General features: G+C 33.5%; 1 protein-coding gene and 1 non-coding gene across 2 annotated transcripts in view; one reads left to right on the top strand and one right to left on the bottom strand.

Moving 5' to 3' along the window:
• Positions 1-3: 3 nt before the first annotated feature.
• Positions 4-128, bottom strand: TRNAL-CAA (transfer RNA leucine (anticodon CAA)). The gene is made up of 2 exons: positions 91-128; positions 4-49 (listed from the first exon to the last, which is right to left on the bottom strand). It is a non-coding gene; the product is annotated as a tRNA-Leu (tRNA).
• A 367-nt stretch (positions 129-495) lies between these two features.
• Positions 496-12,242, top strand: part of LOC100372852 (pseudouridylate synthase 7 homolog) — a 30,207-nt gene continuing 18,460 nt past the window's right edge. The window contains exons 1-7 of the mRNA XM_078005862.2: positions 496-582; positions 1,755-2,196; positions 2,856-2,946; positions 4,821-4,922; positions 5,879-6,014; positions 7,106-7,226; positions 8,169-8,246. Of these exons, the coding sequence (XP_077861988.1) occupies positions 561-582; positions 1,755-2,196; positions 2,856-2,946; positions 4,821-4,922; positions 5,879-6,014; positions 7,106-7,226; positions 8,169-8,246 (992 nt within the window). The 5' untranslated portion in view covers positions 496-560. The remainder of the gene's footprint in view (positions 583-1,754; positions 2,197-2,855; positions 2,947-4,820; positions 4,923-5,878; positions 6,015-7,105; positions 7,227-8,168; positions 8,247-12,242) is intronic.

Raw genomic sequence — 12,242 nt, forward strand, 5'->3', positions numbered from 1 at the left:
ACATGTCAGAAGTGGGATTCGAACCCACGCCTCCATATGGAGACCAGAACGCCCATCAAATCCATTCATATGAACGGAAGACATTTCAGTCTTGAGTCTGGCGCCTTAGACCGCTCGGCCATCCTGACATATACAGTTAGGCAGCGATTATAATAATATTTAAAATATTTACATTAAATTCGTGACTCTTATAGTAATTCCTAGTTATGTTATAAGAGCAAGAAGTTTCATTCCATTAGTTCATATATTTTCAGTTGAATAAAACAACTGAGTTGTGTGGCTGTCTCATACAACGAGACGATGTAAACAGCACATTGTTTCTAGATCGTGAATTCGTCACAAAATATACCAATAATGAAATTATTCAGATGATATAAAGTATGTACGTGGGATAATACTAGTATTTTACGTTAAATTTTGGTTTCGTACCCTTGTAATATATGCTATTTTTCATTCTGTTCCATAATTTCTATGGCGCATTAAACGAATGTAAGCACTAACAATGCCATTCCACACGAATGATATACAGCGTGTTGACTTCTGCCGTTTCTCACGTGTAGATGCTATGTAGACAATATCAAGGTATGGGATATGTGGGTGCACTTCTATAGTGCCATACTACATCGTTCGGAGGAGGATACGTGTTTAGTTCATATCCCGAAATCTTTTTCGAATCTACGCTGTTCCAAAAATTAGAAACGGAAATTCAAACAATCAAATGGAAAGCTAAAATATTTGCCAGCATTTGAATGCACTGAAAAACTCGAAACTTGAATGTTGTATCATATATTTCCCATATATATATTATGTCATATAATACTCACAAGACCCCAATATAAATTATGAATTTTATAATTGTAGCATTAAAACATGTTTATTGATGAATTGGAAACCAAATTTTGCAAATAATTCCATAAAATTATTAAAAAATGTAACACTGAAGGATTAGGATATGAAAAACATTTCCTGATATTTTTTACTGGCTATATAGAACAAAGAAAAGAACTGTTTGATGAGTGTGCAATAAATATTTACACAATGAATGTGAACTCCATATTTAAAAAGATTATGAAGAATAATATAGCCTTAGCAAAATATTTGAAGAGCACAATTTTTAAAACCACAGAAAGTAATTAATCTATTTTTTCTTATATTTTACTAACATTTTATTTTTATCTCTTTTGTATTGTACGTTTTTATATTTCTCTGTATTTATGTTCCTTACCATACAAAAAAAAACCTGAAGGTTTTTATTAGAGTAATAAAGTTATTAATATTATTATTAATTCTTTGTATACAAAGAATGCTATATTTATGTGTCTGCAAATTGAAGGAAAAACATGAAGTCCTGAAGACAGATGTTAAAATATTATGGTATTTTTAAAGATGAAGAGCATATCCTGATTTGTTTTTCTTCTGAAAATAAGGAAAGGTGGTTTGAGGATTGTAAGATAATATTAAAATGATGAAGAAACAAAGAAGACATTTCATAAAACAGTTCTGAAAAATCTGTCAAATTATTTGAAAAATTCTTTCCATGCCATTTGATTCCATGCATGAATTAATATAATTTCAATTTATAGCCATAATTCTTAAAAAAAAACATGTTTAAAAGAATGTGGTTCTACAGAACCATACCTCATACATGCTTGGATCAATCAAGTTTAAACTTGACACACATATCAGGACATGTATCTATCTATGTCTATATTACAAACAGGGACTATGACATTGACAATGAATTGTATTTACAGCCATGGAAACAATAAAACGATTAGCAGAGGAACAGTTGGAGGCCACAAGTCCAAAAAGAATTTGCACAGAATCCAGTGTAGAAGACCAGTGCGGTACGACCAGTTTACAAGAACAACCAGATGTACCCAGTCCAAAAAAAGTTTGTACAGAATCTATTATCGGAGATCAGTGCAATACAACAAGTTTAAAAGAACAGTCTGATTTGACTAGTCCGGAAAAAGTTTGTACGAAACCCAATAGTACAGGAGATGGTTCACCTAGTTTAGAAGAACAAACCGACAGAACTCATTCAAAGAAAGTTTGTACAGGATCCAGTGTAACCTCAGAGAAGAGTGATAAACAGGAAGACAATTTTCAAGCTTCAGGACTACTTGAAAAAGATGTTGGAATTTCTGCGTATTTGATGCAACACCAAGGGTTCAGGGGAATTCTGAAACAGAGGTATTTATTTCTGGCTCATGTTTTAAATGTTTTTTGTTATATTTGTGTTTGTCAGCAAAAACAACAAATAACTGGACCAATTCAATTCAATTTTAAATGATTTTTAATTCTAATACCTTGAGCTATAACAAAGCGTTCTTATTGTTTGATTGATACTACATGTTATGCACATTTGTAAGGATTGTTAACATTTTCACCACCAGACTTTCTCGGCCAAATTTTTCTGCACTTGTTTCTTGTATATTCTTTAATATTTCCGGAAATGAACCCTAATTTTCGAGCCAACAGACAAAATTTGAGTCAACTTTCAGTTTTTACTCAAAAAATTTGGCTTTTAAATTCAATCTTCTGAAGGAAAGTGCAAAATATAAACAGGACTATTTTGTGATGAAACGACTTGTGGTTAAAAGGTTAAACAACAAAAAGCCACTATGATTCCTCGCGAAATTATTGGGTGTTTTTTTTATATGTCTTTTGCTTGTGAGCATCATCTCTTAACAACTGAACCATACAGTCAATTTATTTCTTCTCAAGAATGCCACTGTAGAATTTTTCTTGGCCTCCATAATTTCTACTAATACAAAAAACAACCTTAAGAATTATACAGGTGATGGGATCTGTATAAAGCATTGCCACTTCCACATATTAATATTTTTCAGATATTCTGATTTTTTGGTCTATGAGAGAAGTAAAGATGGAGTTTTAGTGAAACTTGATGATATAAGTAAGCCAACAGATTTTGCAGTACAGGTAATTGTGTGCAATTATTGATTGTTGCATTGCGTCTAACACACGTCTTCTTTTTCTCTACGTCACAGACGCACCTTCAGAATCAGAACATCAAATGTCTCAAATTCATACACACAATTGCATTTTACACATCAAAAAGTCAACTGAAATCAAGACTAGACTTTATTGACTCCCATGCGCAAAGCACTCAATGGGAGTCTTTGCAGTTACTATGTCTGTGTGTATGTATGTGTGTTTGTATGTGTGTTTTTCAACTGATATCTCAAGTTCGCAGTTAACAGATTTCAATGAAAATTTGTACATAGATGTCTGGTATAATGTGCACATCTGATTAGTTTCTGTTTTCAATCTGTGCATATTGATTACCTAATTTTGCATATTAATTAGCCAATTTTTAGATTTCCCACCAATATCTCAATCACTTATCAGATTAAAAATGAAACTTGGTACATGGGTGCTCTAGGATAAGTCATATACATGTTTAGTTTAGAGTTAAATTTTGTGCTAATGAGTCACCTAATTTGCATAAATTAACCAATATATAGGTGTTCCTCAGATATTTAGAGTACCACTCATCAAATTTCAATGAAACTTGGTACATTGGTACTTTGGGATTAAATAGGTTTATGTGACCTAAATATTATACATAACTTTATTATCTAAGGCCCTGTTACAGTCAGGGATGCACATTCAGTGCTATATTAGAGGCATAGGACAAGATTACCATATATGGTCATGTGACCTGATTAGTATGCATAACGAAAGTATTACTTACAGAGAGTGACATGCAACTGGTGATGGTATTGACAAGTGTTATGACTAATACTTCGGATGACTATACACAACTATGTGACCTCAATGATATGCATCATATATAGTTATAATATCATTAAATATTTAAATTGTTATACCATAGCCACATAGTCACCCTGATCAGTGTTTGCAGTTATATTTACGCAATGATAATTAGCAGCTTGTTTGGGGTTGAGATTTTACTGGCCTCAGATGTTTACTAGAACCCAGACCCTAATTAATTAATTGATTAATTACTGTTTAATAGTGTCCGAGTTGCTGAAATTTAACAAGTAATACTGGAAATTTTAGTTTTTTTTGCAGCCCCATTGTTTTTTTGTTGGTGTGTTATGAAACATTGTGCATAGAAAACAATGACCTGCAGAAATGACACCTGATTCACATATGTATCATAGTAAAGTTGCATTCAACGACAAACCACCTGTTTAGCTCATTCGTCCACACAGCTAATCTAGTTGAAATCGAGTGCTGTACAAAAAACAATGTCCCATTTTTAAATAGTGAGGGGAAAGTTGTACTTCCCACTTGGATCATGCATTTGAAAAACAAAGAACAAAGAATTATTTAACAAGGACTGTTTGAAGCAAAGCGTACTTTCCTAGCAAACATTGTTGGTTGAGAAAAAAGAAACTAGTATAAAAAGCTAGGGACTGTTTTTAAAAAAGACAGAGTACTTTCCTAGCAATTAAATGCTAATAAAATATACTGAATTATAAACTGTAAAATATTGAAGGCAAGCAAACTATTCGAAAAATGGAGACAAGTCACAAAAGTAATATTCCATAAATCATACAAAATACATGTGATTTGTTTGTGTTATTGGCAGGACTTGTAAAGTATGTTTGTTTGTTAATTGTGGCCATTGAGATTGTAAGAATGTATTTTTTAGACATTCTTAGGACCAGTCTTTGGCATGCATGGATGAATGTAGTTTGAACTTGACGTATGGAAGAGCCTTGTATTTCTGCCATGTGCCTGAATCTATGGATCAAACATCATACTCATTATAAGACACATTTGCATATTCTTGTCACAACTCAAAGGATTGATTTATGTTGCAGGTTTCAAATGAACCAGATGAGGATTACTTACAAGATACCGACAAACAAATGTTACAAGAGTTACTTGAATCAAAAGACAAATCTAAAGATGTCATAATAAAGGTTAGTTTGTTTGTTAAACTATTCACAAACTCAAATGACAGTTATGTATTGTATGAGCATATACATTGAGATTGTCTGTTTTAATGCATTCTAATTTATGCGATGCAGTCTTTGTGTGCTACGACCCTATGTACTCTTCAGATCATATAGGCCCTTGTGCTTACAGAAAATGCTCTAAAGATAATTGATTTGGTGCTGTGTGTCATTATGTTGCCTTCTATCTTGCCATAATGCTCTCTCACATGCTATATTTCCCCTTTATCTCAGTATTTTGTTCCTTGTCTCACTATAGCCTTGTCACTCCATGCATGTTGCCTCTCTATATCTCATTTCCTTTTATCTCGCCATATTTCCATCTATCCTGCCATATTACCAGTTATGACTATATCTTGCCTACTTTCTCAACATATTGCCCTCTTTATCACAATATTTTGTCCTCTTATTCTAATATTGCCCTTCATCTTTTCATATTATATATCATCCTATTGCCCTCTATCTTGCCATATTTCTCACTAACACAATACTGCCCTCTTTATCTCACTGTATTGCCCTCTATCTTGCCATATTTCTCACTAACACAATACTGCCCTCTTTATCTCACTGTATTGCCCTCTATCTTGCCATATTTCTCACTAACACAATACTGCCCTCTTTATCTCACTGTATTGCCCTCTATCTTGCCATATTTCTCACTAACACAGTACTGCCCTCTTTATCTCACTTTATTGCACCCTTGCCATATTTCTCACTAACACAATACTGCCCTCTTCATCTCACGGTATTGCCCTCTATCTTGCCATATTTCTCACTAACAATATACTGCCCTCTTCATCTCACTGTATTGTCCTCTATCTTGCCATATATTTCTCACTAACAAAATACTGCCCCCTTTAATTCACTATATTGACTTCTATCTTACCATATCCTCCACTATAATGTTGTTTTTTTTTACTCAGCTATCTGAAGACAGTAAAGACAGGAGAACAAAGATACACCAGAGTATAAGACAAGTGTATCCAGGTTTGGTCAGTGAAACTACGGATGTAGACGGTGAACGAGTTATTAAGGTCACATGTAAAGATAACAGTAAAGGCAAATTCCTATTGATGTTTTCTATACACGTTCTGTTTTTCATTCAGTCATTCTCAGTGATATCTATTCACCAATTGGATAATTTCCAGCTAAGTACTGGTATTCAGTAGCTTCAATAAAGGACTCAATTTTGTGTTTTGAGTTTAATTGATAAATTGATGAAATTTAGTGAATGACACGGTTGGAGAGTGTGCCATTTAAGTCAATATTACTTGGCATTGACGCACACAAGTTTCATGGCATGACATTGGCTCAAAAGAGATATGAGAAATTTGAAAACGAAAAACAATTTTGTTTGCACCTCCATTCATCTACTGGCACATACAATTTTGATATTTTTTCTTGAAGACCTTTCTCCCCAGCAGTTGACAAGCTGGCCCAACTTGATTTTTTGACATTCCAAGTCGATTCAAGATTCCTATAAAACGGTCCTGCTGCACACTGCACATAGAGGGCGCACTGCTGTTCCATGTATAATTTATTGCGAAACATTTTATGTAAAATGAAGCTACACAGTGTGTCTATGTACATCAGTGGCACATCAAAGAGAGGCACATTTGGTACTGCCATTCAACACTGAATATAATGAGCCAGTTCTGACAACGGAAATGTTTTGACATGCTGTTACAGCAAGTCTCAGAATTATTGGGGCAACAAGTTAGCAAACTTACTCACTAATTCACTGACAACTTTGGTTTTGAATTGTATGGCCTACCAACAATTTTGGAGACTCATCAGTTTCTGTAATATCTCATAAACTTATTTACAGCATTTTTGTTTATAGAGATCAGTGATTGATAATTTTAAGCGTTCCACTCAAAACCAAAGTTGTCAGCGAATCTGTGAAAATTTGCTGCCTCAATACTGCTGAGATTGTTGTAAAAATTCTATCCATGTCGAACTGTTGTGATTATTTCATTGCCCTCAGAATATTGTCCTTGCAAAAATAATTCAAGGTTTCTGTCAAATCTGTCATTTAATTGTTTGTGTTCATGTTGAAAACACTGAATAATTTATTCTGTTGTGCTTTGTGGATTTATTGAAATCTAACACTGTTATGGAAATAGATATGTTGGGAATTTCATTTGTAGGAAGGAAGTCCCAAAACAGAGGTGGATGGCCTAAAGATTGTCCAAATTATTGTTGTTTTGTACTGTATAAAGAAAATAAAGACACGATGGATGCTATTAATTTAATATCTAAATTACTCAGGTAAACATTTTTCTTTGGGGTAGGGGGATTTACATTTATTGGATGTTTATTAAGTTCTATTTGGTTAGATACTGTGGCTGAACTGGGGTGGGGCGTTTGTAAGCCTAAACATAGATCTACTTCTGGAGATGGCTAGTCTGTATTATCTAATATATTTAGTAGCCATTGATGTATCAAGCAATATGTGTAAACAGTAGCATGATTTCTGGATTAGAAATTTTTGCGAATAACTAAAAATTACCAAGCATTTATATGTAGATTCTGTTTTGAATGAGTCTTCAGTATTTTAGGTGCAAGTCTCAAGTCACAGAATTTTTCTCCTGATCTACAATTTGAAGAATGGCAAAATTTGATGTAAATAATTTTTTGATTCATGGTGCACAGTGGCACCTGATTTGTTATCTAACAATCTTTCAAAAAATTTCTTGTGTTGCCACTGCATCTGAGCGAGAATATGCCAAACGCTGTTTTAACCAATAGCGTCACAGAACACAGTGGACACTTGGAAAAAGTTTGTGTAAACAGAAAAAATACCAAAGTTATCAATCTATTTATCAAAGCACACATACGGTAATACCTATTTTGCAAATATTCGAGGTACCAGAGAAAACATACAGAGATTAAAACTTTCATAGGAATGTAAATTTATCTTAAGATTTGTGATTACCTCAAATTTAACAAGATTTTTCACCCTACCCTTGTATAAATCCTTGGTAATTTGGTAATCATTTTTTCATAGTATTTGCTTTTGTAATCATATTCTTTACCATTCTTCTTATAATTACTTGAATGTTAGAATTATTTTCAGCTTTTTTTACCATTAAAATGTGGTTATTTAGTTTTTCTGTTGCCAATTGAAACTTATCTTCACCACTGTTAACTTCACCACTTGCACTTGTCAAAAGCTTACGACTTAACTGTAATAAGTGAATTTTTTTCCAGGAAACCATCACATTTGTTCAGTTTTGCTGGAACAAAGGACAAACGAGCTATTACTGTCCAGGAATTAACAGCTTACAGGTAATGTGTTGTTAACAGTTTTGAAACAATTTTGTTAACAATTTTGAAATGTTTTATTAGTTCCTGCTTGACAGAAGTCTGAAAGAAGAGACTCAAAATTGTTCCTCTGTGTGTGCACGTGTTCATGCATCCTTCCGCACTCGGGGACATACCTAAACCAATTACATTCAAACATGACACATACATCATACATATGCATGTTCATTTGTTTCATGATCCAATTGAAGATGGCTGAATGGCATCCATTTCAAAACTAAATCAAAGAAAGCTTAGAAAGAACTCCCATGTGCTGAGAGTATTGGAGACACATTAAATATAATTCGAAATTACTTAGCTGAAAACTAATTATGCAAATCAGAAAATTAATATGACCAGATTTGAGTGTAAAACTAATGAGGTCTGCGCAATGTAACAGAAAATCTATGTCTCCAAGTTTAATTGAAATGTGATTAGAACCAAAAAATTATGAATTATTATGCTTATTAGGGAATTAATATGAACAGATTTTTACCCCAAACTAATTAGGTTTGTACATTGTCCTAGAGCATCTTTATACTAAGTTTCATTGAAATGGAATAATTAGTACCGTGAAAACTCCAAAATTTCGACCCCTCTAAAAATTCGATCGCCTATTTATTTGCCGGGTTTCGGTGTTTTATTTACCTCCAAATTTTCGATTCCACTAAAAATTGCCGACTCATTCTTATTCGAAAATTGCGACCAGTTTTAGTTTTCCCACAAACGAAAAAAAAAAACGATGTGAGCGTTCAAACGGGACCTTCCTCGAAGGCATGAATCCGGGTTTCTGATTGACTGAGAGATTTTTATTTTATTGGTAACGAAAATATATTCTAAATAAACGAAGTTTGAAATAAAAACGAACACAAAAATCTCGGCATGCTGCGTTTCTGAATTGTTGATTATTACTGTACTCAGTAGTGATTATAATAATGTACACAAAATAAATTTGTTGAATGGTTATGAAATACAAATAAAAGTCAACTTAGTTTCATCGTAAGCGAATGATTCCGGTCTCGTATAAACGTTTGATGCTGTAGGATATCCGCCATGTTCTCTTAGGTCAAATAGGTCAAATCGCTAATTAACCAATCAAAAAGCTGGATGATGCCAACGTGTTCAAATTACCATAGCTTATTTAAATATGTTAATGTTATTGAACGCAATGCGGAAGAGATTGGTGTTGTAGTACGATGTTTTGGCTTGGATTTTGATGCGAAAACGGCATGATTTTTTTTAAATAAAAAAATTAGTTGTTTTTAAAAAATAAACTGGTCATCTGAAGAATAATTTAACATTGTTCACAGTGATAACAGCTCATTCTCGAAAGGAAGCTTACCCGCTCACGCTAGGCTAGTCACGATAAAAATCATACACGTGTACTCTTGAATAGACAAACGTCAATGACTACGGTAAAACTTAGACTCTATTTTAGCCGGCAGGATTGATTGAAATGTCCGAAAAATGACGCCAAAATACACCTTAAAAGTCCCATTTTATTTTCTTAAATCCCATTTTATTTTTTAATCCAAGGGCGAATTTACGGCAGAATTTGGTCCCTCAAATAAGGGACACGTGAGCTTTGATTCTAACCGGATACATTGCACTGGGTCGGGGAGATCGTTTGCTAAACTTCCATGTATCTTTTGTCCAATGGGTACCTGTACTTCGAACATTCGCAAGTTTTTCTAGGTAGTGCGAGACAGCTTTGTCTTTTGACCTATTAGTTTTGTGCTGACCTCTTCTCCGCGTCTTGATGTTTTGTTTTGCATGTCATAATACTCACTGATTGATGACTTTGTTTAGATTTTGAGTTACAACTCGGCCACGACCTTTGCTTTTACCGTGAAACATGAGGAAGTTTACGTCAATTGACGGACATTGCATTTTTTAAAAACTAATGAAGCACACTATCATCCCCATTTTTTCATTTGCTGATTTCTATTCTGAAAAATTCGACCGTCCGAAAATGTACCTTAATTTTGACTCTAAAAACACGTCACATATCTAACACCAATTATTTAAAACCGGTCGAAATTTTGGAGTTTTTACGGTACTTTAGATATCAGTGTGAAAGCTTAAAATTGGTTAATTATGCAAATTAGGTAATTAATATGTACAGATTTTAACCCGCAATTATTCAGGTCTGTCTATTGTCCTACAGCATCCATGTACATTCATTGATATGTGATGTATAGTACCTGAGATATCAGTGTGAAAGTTGGTTAATTATGCAAATTAGGTGATTAATATGCACAAATATTTACCGGAAACTAATTGGGTCTGCATAATTCTAGATTCATGGAAATGTGATGATTAGTACTTTAGATATCAGTAGAAAAGCTGAAAATTAATTATGCAAATTAGGTAATTAATATGCACAATTATTTACCCTAAAACTAATCAGGTCTCTGCATAGTCCTAAAGGATCTATGTACCAAGTTTCATTGAAATGCGATGATTAGTACTTGAGATACCCGTGGAAAAGCTGAAAATTAACTAATTATGCAAATTAGGTGATTAATATGCACAAATATTTATCGAAAACAATCAATCTCTGCATAGTCCTTGAGTATGTAAGTACCAAGTTTCATTGAAATGTAATGCTAACTACTTATATCAAATGCTGAAAATTAATTAATTATGCAAATTAGGTAATTAATATGTACTGATATTACCATAAAAACTATCAGGTCTGTGCAGTGTCGTATGACATCTATGTACCAAGTTTCATTGAAATGTGATGATTAGTACTTGAGATATCAGTGGAAAAACCGAAAATTGACTAATCATTATGCAAATTAGGTAATTAGTGTCCACGGATTATTACCAAAAACTAATCAAAACCTAGCATTAGTTCAGAGCATCTATGTACCAAGTTTCATCAAAATCCAATGAGTGGTTGTTTAGATATCAGTGGAACAGTCATGGAACCACTAAAAAATAGCTAATTATCATGCAAATTAGGTAATTAATATGCACGGATTTTTACCAAAAATTAATCAAATCTGCGCATATGTTCAGAGCATCTATGTACCAAGTTTCATCAAAATCCAATGAGTGGTTCTTTAGATATCAGTGGAACAGTCATAGAACAGCTAAAAATTAGCTAATTATCATGCAAATTAGGTAATTAACGAGCATGGATTTTTACCAAAACCTAATCAAATCTGCGCATTGGCCCAGAGCATCTATGCACCAAGTTTCATCAAAAACCGATGTATGGTTCTTGAGATAGCAGTGGAACAGTCGGACACACATACACACACACACACATACACACATACACACATACACACATACACACACACATACAGACACACTAACTGCAAAGACTCCCATTTTGTGCTTCGCACATGGGAGTCAAAAATCATTAAAATCAAGCGTTTTAGAGCCAGATCTCATTTGATAGCCATATCTAGAATGTTTCACACATATTCTCGTGCATTTGTTTTCTGATGAAATTCAAGGTTGCCAAATGGTGTCTATTTGGTATATGCGTTGAACAAAAGGAAAGTGCAGACTATAAATAGACTATTTTGTGAATTTGTGACGAAAAAAGGGATCACGTGTATCACACATAACCACATGTATTTGTTTCACAAACCAATTGAAAATGGCTGAAGATGTCCATTTCTGCCATTCTAGAATCAAATCAAATCAAACGTTTCACAGTTCTGATTAAAAAAGCTTGCAGTGAAAACAGACAGGGAATGTGTCATATCATGTTTGGTTTAAAAAGAAGTTTGTATTGGCAAGGATATCAAAGTGTGGCTTGCCATTGCTGAACATAATCACAAATAAAAACTGTCTAAAATAATGTAACTGTATGTTTAGAACTGAAATAATTGATATATATATTCTAAAACGAGGTAGAAAAACAAATTGACGATTGTCTACCATTTTTGTTTTATAAACAGTATAAATGTGAATTTTCGGCTGATTTTCCAAACAGGGACATATCTATATGACATGATG

Source organism: Saccoglossus kowalevskii, chromosome 3 (assembly GCF_978046115.1).
Source record: "Saccoglossus kowalevskii chromosome 3, keSacKowa6.1, whole genome shotgun sequence".
NCBI classification, from domain to species: Eukaryota; Metazoa; Hemichordata; class Enteropneusta; family Harrimaniidae; genus Saccoglossus; species Saccoglossus kowalevskii.